Raw genomic sequence first — 17,350 nt, 5'->3', positions numbered from 1 at the left:
GTTGACCAAGAGCCTTACTGATAGCCAACAGCATACTGACACATATTTTTGTATATGTATTATATACTGTTTTTTGGCGTAAAGCAAACTAGAGAAAAATGTTTCTTTCAAATTGTCAAAAATCTCCAGAACATTTTCCAATATATTTATTGAAAAAAAATCAAGTGTAAGTGGATCTGCACAGTTCAAACCTGTGGATTCAAGGGTCAACTGTAAAGTATACATGCATGAGATTTAGGTAGGTCCCTTTGCAGCTCAGAGGGGCACATGGCTGCCCCCTTTCTTAACCTGCTGAAGTCCTACTTATTCAGTGGGGCCCAGCTCAGACATCACAAGGTGACATGTTCTCCAAACCCGCTCTTGTGCCCTTGACCCTCTGTTCATATTCCCAGTACTTACGCCATTCTGTACAGCTCATTGTGCCTGCATACCTCGCTGGATTGTAAACTCTTCACAGGGAAGGGCTGTATTGTCTTCAGAATTATCCTAGCAGCTAGAAGCTTCCCCTGCCCAGTCCCTTTCCCAAGTCCTCTGCACAGTGTACAGTATATAGTACCCTCAGAACATGCTGGTACATTGAACAAGTGCATGAATTACATGCCCTCAAGGAGGGAAATAGCAGGAAGGAGTGCTTGCAAAGACATTGCAAAGAGGAATCAGGAAGTGCAGTAAGAGGGCCTCTAGAAGCAAGGGAGGAGCTTAAAAGGCCCACTGTGTGTGATCTAGTTCTCTGGCCTCAGGTGTCTGCAGCCAGAGTGGTTTGTCCCCGTGCTTGGCTGGAGTCAGGTTAATGAGACCGAGCCAGCTGTTATTTGCTACAGCAGAGCGCACAGCTGCATAGCTCCCAGATGAGATGCTTTCCTGAGCTAGAGCAGATCAGCCGACAGCCTTGGAGAACAGATTTCCAAAAGTGCTTTGTGAAAAGTGAAAAACTACCATTAATGACAGACATTAGATTGCAATTTTTTTTTTCAAAATAGTTTTATCTTCTATCCTGTTAGCAGAACCATCCCAGTAGGTATTATTTGGGTCTTAGAAGGCCTATAGGGTCACCCTGAGGAGGAGATTTGATTCATCAGATGGAGTCTATTTGCTTACCCACCTCCCAAGAATTTCGTTACCTTTTCCCAGGTTATATCACTTGATTTAAGCCCAGTTGCGAAGCCAAGAGGACTGAATCTTCAAAGCTTTCTCTTAGAAGAGCCTCAGCCTAGAGCACCCACTTCTGTTTAGCTCTATAAGAACACTTGCATGTCTAGATTCCAAACAGATAAAAGACGTAGAACGACAAGCCTCCCTCTCTTGTGACTTCAGGCCCTTCCCCTTTGGCTCCTTTTGTGGGTTTTGTACATAAAGGAAACAAAAACCTAAAGACTAATTAGAATCCATATGAGTTTCCGTTGTAAGGTCCCGCACACTTTCAGGCACTCTGCTTACACTGAGAGGGCTTCTCATCGGAAGCCTCAGATTGCATTGCTATTCAGGGAGGGAGCAAACAGCATCAAACAACATTCTCCTCTGCTCTTTGCAGGGAAGCCCGGAGGGTGAGCCCACCTTCCGGACCATCGGCTGGCACACCAGGTCCTCTAACCAGAACCGCTTTCTTCTCAGGGATCAGCAGCTCGGGTTCCCAAAGCAATGGTTCAAATGAACGTACAGAGCATCAGTTTAAACGAACTAAGAGTGGGATAATATCATGGATTTTGCAGGCTGCAGCTTCTATTCCATTTAATTACCTCCCTCTGTGGATTTAAAATCAATCAGAGCTTCAAAGGGGGAATTTCATCACTTTCCCAGAACTCTCCCTGGTCGGGATGTGCCTACAAACCAGGATGTGCTAAAGTAGGCAGTATCCATCAAAATTGACATAACCATGGTGAAGCTGTCAAACTAAGCATTCTTACAGTGATCCCTGGTAAGACACAGTACTGGTGAATACTAATGTTGTGTCACTGCTCAGGGGAGAGCCGTGCAGAGTGGGTGGGGACAGCTCACTCCTCCTGCACTCCAGGCCATCACATCTGCTAAATGTTGTCATCTGGCCACTCTGCATTGGCAAAGGATGTTGGTGGTGGGGAGTGGAGAGTCTTTAAGAGCCTCCATCAAACTGCGGGCCAGTTCCCAAAGCATTAGAGGGCCCACTATGTAAAAGGCATAGGGCCAGAGCTGTAGCTTTAGAGGTCTTAGGACATGATCTCTTGTCACCCAGAAGCTCACAACTCTAATAGAAGAACTCTGAGAACAGAGGTACAAGGCTTAATTGCAGGCACAGAGAAAAAGGGGGTTAATTCCAACTGGGGGGGATGGGAGGGGGAACTTGCATAGGGTCTTGACGAGGAAGTAGAGCTCCCCCAACTAGACCTGGAGGTTGGGAGGATGAGTGCTTAAAGAGCATGCTTGGGAGCAGAGAGACGAGAGAGTCAGGGCCTCGTCTAGGGAAGAAATGGCAAGTGGTCTGATGCAGGCTGCCACGGGCAGTGCTCAGGGGCAGGACTTGGGGGTGCCTCTGAAGTGCAGCTATGAAATTTGAAGTTTAGGATGTGATGGGAAACCGCTGTGGGCATCTCAGGAAAAGAGAGGTCCAAGCAGATCCGATTCAGAAAGGTAAATGGAACTGAGGTAATACAATCAAGATGAGGGGCTTCCAATCTGATGAAAAGGACTTCCATCCACTAGGGAACTGGTTTGTTGAGAAAATACTATGTTAAGTCAAGCAGCAGAGTCAATATCAGACCAAGGGCTCTTCGACTGCTTAAAACCAATCAAGCAGTCAATTGGAAATTGAAATCAAGCAGTCAGCTGACAATTTGAAAAGGCCTCATTTTCTCACTGCCCATTAACGATCTTCAAACTTTCAGGTAACACTTTAAGCCTGTAGGCCTTTGCTACTGCTGACGGTATTTGGATGTTCCAGTTTAACCAAGTTAAGTGCGAACAATTCTCCATTCCCACAGCACTTCCACTAAGCTGACCCTCTAGCTTCATGCCTGACCTGCACTCCATACAGAGGGCTCCCACCTTACAGCTGTGATGAAATGACATTTTCCTGCTAACTCTTATTCTGATACTGCTCTCAGAAAAATGCTTCGAAGAGCCAATATGGCCGAGGAATTACCTCCTGAGATGGTCGTATTTGTATTTTCCTGGTGACAACTGGGTTAACTTCGTCAAGAGCAGACAGCACGAGGCACCCTCTGTCCTCCACCTCCGTTTGATTCGTATGTAAAGAAGTGTCTCTTTCAAAATCCAGAGATGATTTATAGTGTATCCTATCAATTCAACTCCAAGAAAACAAGATACTTTGCTTACAAAACTGATTCACTGCAGGGAGTTAAGAATTACAAAGTGTCCTTATGGAAGGTTGACTGTCCTATCTACTTATATTTACAAACTTTAAGACCTCCAGGTAATTCTGATGCTAGCTGAAGTTTGGAAACCACTGCTCTATCCTGCTCAAAATTCTAAAATCTTAAAACAGGGCAGGTTTGTAAAGACACTACTGTGTGACTTCTGTTTTGAAACCTAAGTAATTTGCCACCCCTTTCCCTTTACTTCTCAAACATCAAAAGAATTAATGAGAAATTTCAAAAAATCAAATATTCTTAAAGTAGCATTGATTTTCCCTCCTATATATAGTTCTAAGATTAGATTTATGGTGCCACATTAATAGGACGTTAAAAATAAAGTAGCCAGGGCATTCTTTCACCTGCTAATGCTTCTCAAAATCACATCACAGCAAATGCAATGAATTATTTCCCCAACAGAAATAAGACCCTGACTTGGCAATTTTCTGCACAGCCAGCATTTTGAGAGAGGGGACACAGTTGAATTAATGCTTGGCATACACCACTGTGATGTGTATTATTATACCCACGTAATATATAGATATAAACTAGGTTTACGAGCTCTGAAATTATTTCTGGACTGCACAAGCCCAACATTAACAAGTGACTTGGAAAGAGTAATTCATAACTTTTTAAAATTCCTAAGACCCACATTGAATGACAATTTGAAATGGCCTCATTTTCTCACTGCCCATTAATGATCTTTCACCTTTCAGGTAACACTTTAAGCCTGTAGGCCTTTGCTACTGCTGACGTTCAGAAATTTAAGTCGCAAATTTCTGGAAACCAGAGTTACAATTTTACAAATCAGCATTGGGTTCTACTACTTTAGCCAGTTTTACTGATTAGTATTAGGAATAAAATCAAAGTGCTGTGCTTGTCAGACCTTTGAACTTAGAAGTAAAAGGAAGCAGAGAATGTGGCTCACACGTAATAAACAGATCTCCAAATTATTAAAAAGGCATTTTATTATAAATACATTTTAGTTGTAGCAGTAAAATACATTTTGTGTTACCATGAATCTTTTAAAACAAAAGAACTTCACTGAGACAATGATCACAATGGAGGAACTACAGACCCCCAAACCGAAAACTTGTTCTAAAGAATCAGAGTGGCTACAGTAATTCCAAAACTAAGTTAAAAAAAGAAAAGAAAAATGACAAAAAAAGGGAAGAAAAAAAAAAACCCTAGAGAGTGGCTTTGAGGTTATTTTATGGTACACAGTCATTTTTACTTTTAAGGATAAACTCTTCCTTCAGGTATTAGGACCTCTCAGATGAGGTATCACTGACTGCAAGGAAAAAACTTAATTTTGTTGTAATTTTGCCATAAATTATGATTATACATGGCTGCACAACTGAATTGGTACTTTTAAGAGATGGAAACTAACCATCTCAGTTTTATATAGCCTCCCTTTGGAAGACTTGAAAAAATAAAACTATGAATTTGCTAAGTAGTTGATTGTAGAAGTTAGCTGAACAAGTTCAGGTAAGAACTGTATTTTTGAAGCATTAAAAAAACCTGTCACTAGTAACAGGACCCCTTAATAAAATGCAAGACCCATTATCTTTATAATTTAGAGGAGAGGTATTTTAATCACCTTATTTACTAGGATACAACTACTACATATAACCAGTACCTTCGTGGGTTTCAAAGAATCAGGTCAGATGACTGGCACAGAAAGTGGATACAGTACAATGTCACATACATGGATTTAAAGGAAGCAGGCATGGTCTAGATACATGAAAATCCAAGACCCTTCCTCTGGGAGGGAGGCAGAGAAACATTCTCAGGTGTAACCAGCACACTGGGACTTCAAACCAGACAAAAGAGCCCTCCAATCTACTGAATGATAGAAAGAGGTCTTTGCATACAAGGCATTGTGCAAAGCAAAATGTAAATAACCCGAAGCTCCCTGTGAGTTGGAATTGGATAAAGTAACCTGTGCTGAACATACAATCCCCACTGAAGGTTATCAAAGCTTTTCAAGTAGGAAGTACTGTGTTTTAAGGATTCCAAAGCTGTGCATTCTATGACATTTACCATGTGTATTTCTACATCTAAGTCGTTCTATAATCTACTACCTTAAAAATATTTTTTCTCTTTCTAGTATCTCAGTAAATTCAAAGCCAAACTAAAAACCAGAGGCAGAGCCCAATACCCCTCAAGCTGCAGTCCAGGGGGAATATTAACAATAACACAAAATTTAAAATATCCGAAGACCTGTCAGATTTATTATATATAGGCATTTTCTTTCTAAAAAATAACTTGCTCATACATGTGCACCTATGGTTTATGAAAAACTCATACTGTGTAGGTGGCAGATTTCCCCTAGACTGTTTTGCAAACTATAGAGATTTTTTTTAAAGGTGGTAAAGTAATCACTGACATTATCAATTTCCTGCCATATGCACTTCAGGCTCCCCAAATACCTGCTGGCAGAGAATCCAAAGTAACTTTGTTAACCTGAGAAACACATAATATGAAAAGCAGACCCTTTGTCTTCGTCTCCCCCCACCCCCACCCCCCAAAAAAGCCATAAAATCTACAAATACAGTATTTGGGGATTATCTATTGTTTTCAATGCCCCATGTCACTGCCATCTTAGGACAGAGCCTCCTGTACTTAGTGCCTCAAGAAATGCAAAGCGCTTTCCTGTGGCATTATGATGGCTTCCTCCCACAACGCTTGTCTCCAGGCGTACAGGTCATAGAAATCGACTCAAATACATGCATAGCTTCCTGACTAAAGCCCAGGCAGCTGTGTGCACAAAACCAGACTCACCCTAGAGATGAATGAGCGCCTGTATCCTAATGTGGAAGAGGAGCACAGACCTTACGTGGGATAGGCAACGGGTGGGGGTGGCAGCCAATCCAAAGGGCTCATCCCTCCACAGAACTCCCTCCATGAATGTTCTACTCATGGTATTAGAATTACACAAATGTCTCAACAGATCAGTTATATACACTGAGTAAACAAATGCAAGGTTCGAAGACCTTCAAACTTTCCTCTAGAGCAGCAGTTCTCAATGCCTGGTACTCAGATCAGAGGTAACACCATCACCCAGGCACCAGCCTAGAATCAGAAACCCTGGGCGTGGGGTCCAGCAATCTGATTTTAAAAGACCTCCAGGTAATTCTGATGCTAGCTGAAGTTTGGAAACCACTGCTCTATCCTGCTCAAAATTCTAAAATCTTAAAACAGGGCAGGTTTGTAAAGACACTACTGTGTGACTTCCGTTTTGAAACCTAAGTAATTTGCCACCCCTTTCCCTTTACTTCTCAAACATCAAAAGAAAGTATTAATGAAAAATTTCAAAAAATCAAATATTCTTAAAGTAGTATTGATTTTCCCTCCTATATATAGTTCTAAGGCAGGCAGTCACATGCTAGTATGCAAAATAAAATACATAAGACCTCATATATGAGGTATAGAAATAGCTAAAAAGACTCCCCAAGAACTTAATGAAAATTCCATAGTATCATTTAATGAACTCATAGAATTATATAAAACTTACTATGCTTAATATTTGTATCAAAATAAAATCTCTCTGTTGAACATATTGCAAATAAAGTCTGGTCTAATACTCTGATTACTGAAACTATATGTATATGAATGTCTCTGGGTTTTCTTAACACTCCAGTTTAGAAGCTTTAGACTACTACTGTGTAACTGGGTTTTAGGATTTAACCACAGTTCACGTTACTAAGTCTAGATTCTTCTATCAGGTACCTCCTTTCAAAAAAAATTTAGAAACTCCTGTGACTGTTTCCTTAAAGTTTATTCCAAAGTAGATATTTTCAATCATTTCAAAAATTTTAAATACTTTTTGCCTGTTTGATATTTTAGCTTATAGTAATAACAATGCCATTTTCTGAATGTTTTATACGAATGTTAAACGTTAGCTAAGATTCACCCCTTGTAACAATCGTCTTGAAATGGCTAAACAGGTATGAACATAGTGAGGGTGAATTTTGCAGCTTTACGATAAAATCTCAGCAAATAAATATCCAACCTCAAGTAGATGGGAAATGAGAAAAACCTAATACAATGAGCACTTTGAAGACGAATGTGCCATTTACTCTTTCATGATGGTATCTTCATAATATGATGTACATCACTATGTGATATTTTGCACAAGAAATCATAGACTATTATCCATTATTTGTAACTAGTAGGTAGCTTGTGGACCAGATGGCAAATAGGAAAAAAGAAAAATCAGATCCATTAAAACATTTACTTTGATGTCCAGGAAGACAAATAGAGGGATGGTAGAAATTTAGAAATTGGGGGTTTTCATATGTTAAGGGGATGGTTACCAAGAAATGAGGTCTGGTAAATCATAAAAGACAAATTACTACCTTTGTGGAGCTAAAAGGTAAAAAAAAAAAGGTCACCTAAATAACTTTTTAAGGCAGCATTTATACCTTTCAACATATTTTAAGTTTTAATCTTGTATTTACTTTTTCTGGGATTCCCTTTTTTAAAACACCTCTGATATGAAAGAATGCTATCTAAGTATAATAGGTGTTTCTTTTTAAATGACTATTTCAGTAAATCTGATTTTCTTAATAACAACAGCTGAAATCTAAAATTCATCTTCAAGTTGTTTTTCCCACCCTGGTTCTTAGGCCAGGTGGCCCTCTCTAGTCCAGACAGCTAGAGACACATTCTTAAATGACTATAGCTTTGCTTTTGAGATGGATATGCATGGAAAGCGTTAAGCATGTAAAATCAACTACACTAGAGCAAGATAATACTATACATTAATTATCTCAAAGTCACAAAATTCAGTTAGCTTTCTCAGCAATTTCAATGCTTCCATAAACAAGGAAACCATTTTCACAAACAGGTCTTGGAGACTGCTATGTTTAATTAGGCAATGCTTATTCAGTGGGAGTTCTGCTTATTTTACTTCTTCTGCAATTCTTCGAATTGAAAAGACCTACTGATGTTTATATGAACCCTGAACTTACTCTAGAATCTCTGATGAAAATAAAATAACAAAAACACACAAAGCAGTTTATTTCATTTGTACAAAACAACCTGAATAGAAAGTACATCTGTTTGAGGAAAGGAAAATTAAGGTCATGTGAATTTAAAAGGCCAAAATTAACTACTGATTAATCAAAAACAAAGCTCTGCTCTAACAATTTGGCAAAGCATATGCCAGAATGGCAACCAAAACCCCTTTTAAAAACACGACAGAAAATATCTACATTACACTGAATGAGGTTCTTCAAATCTTAACAAAAACTCATTTTTAGATCAGAAAAAAAAATTAGCATGAATACTCTACAAATTCTGTCACCCCAAAGAATTTAAGGTAAAAAAAAAAAAAAAAAAAGATAATCCCAAGTAGCACTGAAATTAAAAAGTGAAATGAATAAAAAATAGTTTTGGCAAGAAAAAGGAAACTTCAGAGTGATACAAAGAACAATGAAGTAGAACATCATGTGAACAATTAACCTCACTTTAGAAGAAGTCTGTTCTGGAAGAAAAGGAAGTTGATAATACTTGGTATTATCCAAGAGTGAACATCAGGTTTCCTCTAAAAAAAAAAACCGAAGAAGAAAGAGTTCCATCTGAACTCCAAGGTTGAACCTAGTATGTAAATGAAGTTGTTTGTTAAGTCTGAATTGTGGATACTTGCTAACACTGCCCAAATATTACCCAAACAGCATGAACGGTATTCAGAAGCTACGCCTCATTTCAATAGAAATTTGCTATGATTTGGGTAGTCTTACAAGATACCATGCGTAACAGATTCAAAGCACTGCTGGAGAGTCAGCATTAAGTAATGCGGAGAAAAGAGGAAGCTGATTAGAGGTTGAAATATGCATTTGAAGCAGAATCTAAGAGTATCAGATGGAAACAACATTCAAATCCTTGACTAGCTGCAAAAACAATAAGGAAATAAGGAACACTCAGACACAGCAGAGCAGGGGACTCATAAGTAGCTATTATTTTTAGTTTTTTAGAAATAACTACTTAGAACAGGGATGTCTCCACAGCTCAATAGCTTGCTTATCCAAAGCTTCCTTCATCAATATATTTATATAAGGTGGTGGGTGGTGCATTTGACCTCTTTAGTTAAATATAAATATAAATAATATAAAAACTGATTTTTTTAAAGGTTCAAGTATGGAAAACAGAAGATTAGGCAATTACTTCATGACAAGGGATTAACTGAAAGCCTGACAGGACAGTTCCGTCTTCATATTATCAAAATGTTTTCAAACATTCATCTGGCTTGTGTCAGTACTGTGCATTTGTGGGGGAGAAGAATCATTTGATGAGAAAATTGGTTTTCATAAACATTATCCCATGGGGGAAATTTAATTTTCATTTGGGCTATGTCTTGAGTTTTGTCACAGAGTTGGAAATACATAGCTATATGGCAAAAATTTTTCTTCCTTTCTTGTGACAGAAGTGTACTGAGCAACATTTGACGTGGCTAAACGTGGTGACCTGACCTCATACTGGGAAAACGTGGTGCTGTAACTCGCTGGCTGTTTTCCTACTGTGACTGACACTAACCGTTAACATGCCTGCAGTCTCCAAGTCTACAGCTGCCACTCAGAGCCCCGCAGCCCCGGCCAGGAAGCCATATATAAACGATCTGCTCTCTGAGCAGACAGACTGAGGGAAAGACGCACCCTTCATTCGTCCCTTAGGCTTGCTGACCTTTAACTAAAGGCACGCTCTTCTCCTAAATTGTCTTGAGGGTTACAGGGGCTTTAGCTGGCCTACATCAACTAAACGCCAGTCAAATAACAGATGTAAACAGTTTTTCTTTACCCCTGCCACTTTTCCACACTGTTTTAAAAATGTAATGCGAAATAGGATGGCCTATTCAAAAGGAGTCCTCCAAAAAGCTGTTTTTGAATGGATCGTCAGGGTCCATTGGTTCATTTGCAGTTTCCCAACCTCATCTTAATTTAAAAAAAAAAAAGATTATGTTGTAATTTCAAGATATCTCTGAAGTATCAAAGTAGTACTATTAGATCAGGAAAACAATAAGGACATGCATCATTTCAAATGTGTTACAAGACCACAAGTTTTAAGAGGATAAACGTTTTCCTTTGGATTTTACCAAAGTTCATTCAAAACAATTTTTTGATCGTAGTATATTTAAGGTAGCTATTTAAATTTTATATTTTTATACAAGTGCAGTAGGGTTGTTTTAGAAGAATTGAAAAGACATGAAAAAAAGGGTAGCTTTTTGCCCCAGATTTTGATGAATTTTGATACATCTTTGACAAACGTTTCTTTTTAATGGTGTTCCCCAAACAAAACAGTTAGCAAAATATTTGAACTGCCATGTATAATGTCACATTTTAATGTAAACATCAAATAAGGTACCAAAATTTTTACTGGAGGGAAAAAAAAACAAACCTTAAAGCGGCACAATTCTTTATACCACTGGAGAGGTGGGGAAAGCCAGATTACAAACATTTACACATGCATAGTGAGAAAAAAAGGATTTTACTAAATTCACGCATTTTTAAAATAGTTATCAAGTCTACTAAGCACCAACAATCCTAAAAATTTTTCAGCTTCATGATTTGTTTAAAAAAAAAACACACACACTATCAAATTAACATTAAAAACAAGCTTGGAGTATAGCTTGTCCAAAAAAGAACTAAGTATGCCAGTGTTTTTTCACGTTACAAAAAACAGTGGCATACAAAATACATCTGCAAAGAATGCCTTTAACTCTACCCTACAGTGGATGGAGATTACAACAGCACGTCATAGATGGTCTAAAACTATAAAAGTTTTAGAATGCAGCATCTTGTCACAAAAAAAGCTGATAAAACTTAAAAGTATTTAGAAGATGCTGCCCCTTTATTTTAAAAAATTTTAAATGAATTTAAGCAAAAATAACATACATTTGTACATCAACTGGCCATTTCTGGTACAGAAACCCAGCATATGGTAATATTATTGAATAAATGTAAATGCTACTTACAATTTTTTTTCTTTTTAAATACATTTTAGACAAAGTTTTTTTTATTTTTCTTTATAGTTGCACAATTAACCTCTTAGCTGCTAGCTTGATGCAAACATATGTAACAATACACAAATTTAAAAATATTTTTTATTCTACATAAAAGCTGTCAGAATTCTGACTCACGTCAAAAATGCAAAATAATGGAATATACTTAAAAAAAAATTAGTTGCAAGTCTAGCAGCAAAGCAATTAAGTGAGAACATGTTTGATGTTAAAACAAAGGTAGCTGTGCACCTACAGATGAAGTCCAACTATCTTAACTCTATGGATACAAACAGAAATTAAAACATTCTCCCTTGAGAAAAAAAAGTGATTATTTAAAATAGGAGTAAAAGCCATTGCTGCCTGATGAGCTCCCCAGGCTAAGTTCCTGGAACAGAGACAGAGGGTCACTACTCTTCTTGGCCTGCTCAGGCGGGGGCCTGGGCTTGGGCGGGGCCCGCAAAGCGCTGGCATAGGACATGGCAGGCTTGCTGCCCCCAGAGCTCTGCTGGCTACTGCTGTTGGCCGACTCTGCGATTTGCTTGTTCGGCATGAGCGGGGGAAACTGGCCGAGATGCTGCAGCACATTGTAGTTGAAGGAACTGGACATCTCGAGGCTCTCAGACTTCAGCTGATCCTCAGGGGGCTTGGCGGTCTTGGGTGGAGCTAAAAGCAGAGAACAGTAACACTGATTTAAGGGTTAAACCCATGGTATTCATGTATCTCATTAACTCAGGGTCTCACAACTGGTTCTCAGCTGGAGGAACTCAGTAATAGCATAGCCACAAGGACAGATTCTGCTGCAGAATGTTGAAATCACGACACATCTAACCAAACCTCTCCATCTTAGAAACACTCACAGAAGAATTAACTACGGAAATAGGAATGGCTAACATAAAAACCAAAGGTCAAATCTGAAGGTTTGCTTCAAAAACTATCTGTACAATTGTACACTCTGGTATTTCTTATACTAATGCTCACACTTTGAAAATGGGAACAAACACGTTCTTTCTTAATTAAAAAAGGAGCAGTATCTGCAGACTTTTCTGATCAGAATAGCTCATATCACTAACCTAAGTCATTGTAGCATTGGATTCCATTTCTTAAAAATGCAACTTTTTTTGCCACATCTAAGAACACATGGAATAAGGGGAGGGAAAAACAGCTTTAAACTTCAGTTCACATTTCTTATATGTAATCTGCCTGACTTGCAAGTTTTTTTAAAAGTTGACTTCACACTTCCTATTTTATTGCCAACTAAACTGTTTTCAAACATTGCTTTTGTTCTCAATCTTTTCCAAATTTAACTATTTAAATTAGGGGAGGAAAAATAATTTTCCCTGTACCCTTCTAGGTTGTTAGCTGAAACACCCCCCTGTAATAAAAGATAGATTAACAGGAGAAAAATAAAGGTTTAGTAACATGTATACCTCCTGTATACATTAGAAGAGACCCCAGGAAGACTGAGTAACTCTGAAATGGCACAAGTAATGACCACTGTAAATGATGTCCCCAGCTAAAGACAAAAGAAAATGTGCGGTGCACTACCTGGAAAAACATGGAAAACAAGGGTGAGTCTGTTATGCAGATTTAAGTTGTTGCCTTTTCCACTGATCAGAGTTTCTAGAGATTTAGAATCATCCTTCGCTTCCAGGTACAGAGGGAGACACTCTTACAAATGGAACATTCCCTTATAAATGTCTCTTTTAAAGGGGTGACTTTTACCAAGTTTTCAGAGCTTCTGTGTTTGCAGGTTCTTTAAAATCATCAGCCTGAAATATCCTTATGCCAAAAAGGCATACATTTGAAAGTGGCAAATTCTGCCCCCCTTCACTAACATTATATTGGATGACAATCATAATACATATACATTGATGATAATTTGGAAATTATGGAAAACACCAAAGAAGAAAATAAGTCATTCATATTCCCAAATACCAGAGATATGCCTTAACTTGGTGGTGTGTTTTTTCATAAGGACATCATATGATGCAGATATTTCTTAAGTAACCTCTCATTTTTAGAAATTTGAATGATAGTCAATTTTTCACCTTTGTACACTGTGATGTTATTATGGATAAGTATTTCAAAATATCCCATAGGGTACATCCTTAGAAGTGTAACAGCAGGGTCATATATACCCAGTTAAAGCTCTTTATAATTCTGGCCAAACTTCCCTGCAGGAAGGTACTGCCTAATTATATTCCATCAATGTTTACCCATTTCCCTACTCATCACAATACCAATGGTATTGTTTTTTAACCTTAGCCTATTTTATAAAGAATTATCTTGTTGTACTTCTAATTTGTATGTCTTTGACTACCGGCATTTATGGATATTTTTTCCTATGTTTATTACCAATTGGTGGATTGGTTGGTTAAGGTAAAAATATTTCATTTTTTAGTCTTAGCATTTCATTGATTCGATATGCTAATTTCATAGTACTATTTAAAAGTTTAAAAATTCATGACATTGTTCAAAATTATTTTAAACCACTTAACATCTTTCTAGAACATTAATTACTTTTCCATCTGAAGTCCCTTATTTTGTCCATAAAACAATTGCTTTAAAGAGCATTAGTTTAACAAACATTTCTATATGAAAGTGTCCTCTACTGCCTAATATAATAAATAAAATAAACATTTTACTAGCTGTTCAAGAACTTACTATTTTTATTTACTGAGATTTATTATTTAACCGTATTCTCATTTTTATGACAATATTACAAAATAATTTTAAAGGCAGTTTAACGGAATGCATAGTTACCTAACTGTGAATGAAAGGTCTCTATTAATTTACTATATATAATCCAGAAAAGAAAAACTCTTTAAAACTGAATTTTACTAATCTGACAACGAATGCTATTTTTCACATGACAACTATCTACCTAATCTTAAATTTTTTTTCAAGCATTGAAAGAAAATGCCTGATAAAGTATGTCTTGTCACCAAGTTAAGTGAATAGAACCCAAACACATCCTTTTGGGAGGGCACACCCCCTCAGGGCACCAGGATACCACAATGTTTGAAAGCCTTGCAGTGCACTGGGTAGACCAGGATCCTCAACTGCCCAGGATCTATTTTTATCATCTCCTTCCCCAACACACATTTACCAAGAGCCTGAAGTGTGATCAGGGCCCAAATGGGAAATCCAAAGTTCAGAAAGGTCAAAAGCATGGCCTTTGTTCTCTGGCTTACAATTGTGGAGAAAATATGGCCGTACTGGACACAATGATCTCTTTTAAATTCCAAGCCAATGTAATAGAACAGTTTTCTTCAACTCAAGAAATAAGTCTCAAACTTCGGAAAGAAGTTTCTCATGTCATGATTATTTTTCTCCTGATTCATGACTGGCAATTGCTATGTTCTTCTAAAAACAAATAAATACCGACAGACAAGAAGTTGTGCTTCAGGATTTTAGTGATTTTGAATTCATTTTTAAATACTTACTCGGTTTGTGGTCATTATGATTCTGAGCAATCTTTCCTTTACCATTGCAGTTGGCAGTAACTGGGAATCAGATGTTAGATTACTGTTACTTTCAACTAAAGAATACTACAATTTGTCTCAGCACTGGAGAAAATAATAATTTTATATTTGTGGAAAATATATCATAAATGACACGTGCTTTGGGCATTTATTCAGCAATTGTCTACCTTATCAGCTCAGGTTAGATTTTTACTGATTTTGGCCAAAAACTATCCTGAAATTAAGGGGAGGATATAAGAGAAATGATGCCTTTAAAATAAGTTATAATAAACAAAACAACTAAAAAATACCACATTTTTGTCACAGATTTATAGTTTAAATGTTTCTTGGAAATTCAAATATGATAATATGACAGCATTTATGTCAGACCTTTAAAGTGACAAAGGAACCCCGGGAAAAATACAGTAGCTTATACATAGTAGGTACTAATAGATGTTTAAAGATAAAATGACAATGTCTCTTGCCAGGAAATACAACCAAAATCTTTTTAATGCTTTTTTGCCCTATCGTATCTATTGTTCTAAAAATATGCTTGTATGCTACATACTCAAAAATAGGTCAGTTATAGAAACAATGGATTAATATTCTAAAGATGAACAAAATTAATTTCAAATACAAAAGGTTGATGCTACCAAGGCAGAAGTTCACCCAACAATGATCACAGACTTGTTCACAATGAGCAATGCCTACAACCTACAGAGAGAAGGCTCTAGATTAGAGAACTCAAATGGCACCATTGTTTCTTTAGGTTCAACATAAAGGAAGAGGGAAGAATGGAAAGATGAAAGTGCATTTGTGTTCAAGGATAAAGAGAAAGACTTTAGATGTCTCGACACACAATACACGGTGAGGGCCTCATGCACTCCAATGACTTTCTATGCTTTTTGTTCTCTTTAGTCTTGGATTTCTCAGTTCATTAAAATACATGGATGGAGTAAACACAAAAAACGTGTTTTCTAAGTCTCTAAACCTCATAATGTTAGACTTTACTAGTTTCTTCTGTGGCCAAACTCTATTTTACAGTTAACTGTCAATGACTTTACTGACAATAAATCCTTGAAAACTGATACTGAACCAACCAACTTTCCCCACCAACCCAGAAGGAAAAATAAAAAACTGGAAACTTTTCCCAAGCAAAAGTGATTCTATTTAGAAATACACTTAAGTTTCTTTACTTCTTTCATGCATTCATAGGTCAAAATGATCAATTCCCAAATAGGAATAGATCTACTTACCTTCCAGATCATAAATATGCAATCAATATAATCCTAAATTAGTATGTCTGCCTGAGGCACACCTAGGAACTATGAGCATTATTATTCAAAGGCAATAATGCAAATTAGGGGGGCAGGAGAAGAAAAATTCCATAAATACACAGGAGCTGAAGAGTTAAAACTGCAGTTTTAGCTACCCTCCAACTCTGTCTTACCTATCAACTCCCTGGGCTGAGCTGTCCTGCTGGATCCATTGCACGGAATGTTCTGATAGGGGGTAGATGAGGTGGTGTTTACCCAGGACTCCGGGGATGAAAAGTTGAAAGAATGGTTATTATGGTCCTGAAGCTCTTTACATTGAGCAAGACTATCTTGAGGAGTGCTTACTTCTTCAGAACAAGGCTGGACTGAGCTAGATGAGATTCTTCTTTGGTACAAGGGCCGACCAGGTCCTCTGGGTTCATACTATACAAAGAAAAAAGGCATTTCATAAATCAGTGCAACTTAAACCCCCCTCCCTTAAATACACAGCAATCTCACTGTACCAAGGAGAAGTTTTCAAAAATATTATCTTCTGCAACTATGAAAACCCCTTGAAAAGCTGCCTGAGGTCTGGACATGGTGTCAGGACACGTGGGTTCAAAATTCAGTTCTGGCCTTTAGTAGGGAGTCCTGTGACAACACACATCTAATTACTGGCTCTGTTTTCTTGTCTATAGAATAGGGAGATGAACTACCTACCTGTCTTTAATTCTAAAATTCTACTGATATTTTAGGTAACATAAGATTAAGAATACAAATAAGGAAATATATCTGTGCAGAATTAAATGAAATTACATTCACTATCAATTGAATCACAGCCATCTTGTACAATTATCATTCTAGACTTCTCTCTTGTGCCCGAGTCTTCATGAACTCCTGATTTTTTATTCCTTAGACCTGATGGCAAGACATGACTCCTTCTGCCCAACACAAGTCCTCCAGGTAGGACTCACTGTACGGCTTCTTTTGGACAGTCTTCAACTGAGACACAGCATTCATTACTTTCTTCAAAATATCCTTTATATGTTTGAAACTCAACTAACTTATTCCTTATAGCTGTTCCTTCCTAAACTGTACAACCCAAATTCCTTTAATCCTCCTGACAAGATCTATTTGCCAGCCATTTAAAGAATTTTATTATTACCTAAGCACTCTCCATTTTTCTTGCCTGACTGTTGTGCCCAATGGTCAGCCCCAGGTGTAGTGGCGGGCAGTAGGGTGGTAGGTAGGTAGCCATGCAGCCTCTGTCTAGAGCCAGACTAT

General features: G+C 37.6%; 1 protein-coding gene across 7 annotated transcripts in view; it reads right to left on the bottom strand.

Moving 5' to 3' along the window:
* Positions 1-4,367: 4,367 nt before the first annotated feature.
* Positions 4,368-17,350, bottom strand: part of HELZ (helicase with zinc finger) — a 164,561-nt gene continuing 151,578 nt past the window's right edge. For 5 of the 7 annotated variants that reach the window (XM_017652794.3, XM_017652796.3, XM_017652795.3 and 2 more), the window contains 3 exons: positions 16,261-16,510; positions 14,793-14,852; positions 4,368-12,009 (listed from right to left, as the gene is read on the bottom strand). In XM_017652794.3, coding sequence (XP_017508283.3) covers positions 11,675-12,009; positions 14,793-14,852; positions 16,261-16,510 — 645 coding nt within the window. In that variant the 3' untranslated portion in view covers positions 4,368-11,674. The remainder of the gene's footprint in view (positions 12,010-14,792; positions 14,853-16,260; positions 16,511-17,350) is intronic. The other 2 variants (XM_017652797.3, XM_017652798.3) reach the window with 1 other exon arrangement.

This window comes from Manis javanica, chromosome 4, assembly GCF_040802235.1.
Source record: "Manis javanica isolate MJ-LG chromosome 4, MJ_LKY, whole genome shotgun sequence".
Lineage (NCBI taxonomy): Eukaryota > Metazoa > Chordata > Mammalia > Pholidota > Manidae > Manis > Manis javanica.
Note: the sequence above shows the minus strand (reverse complement) of the source record. Positions and strands in the feature narration are given on the sequence as shown.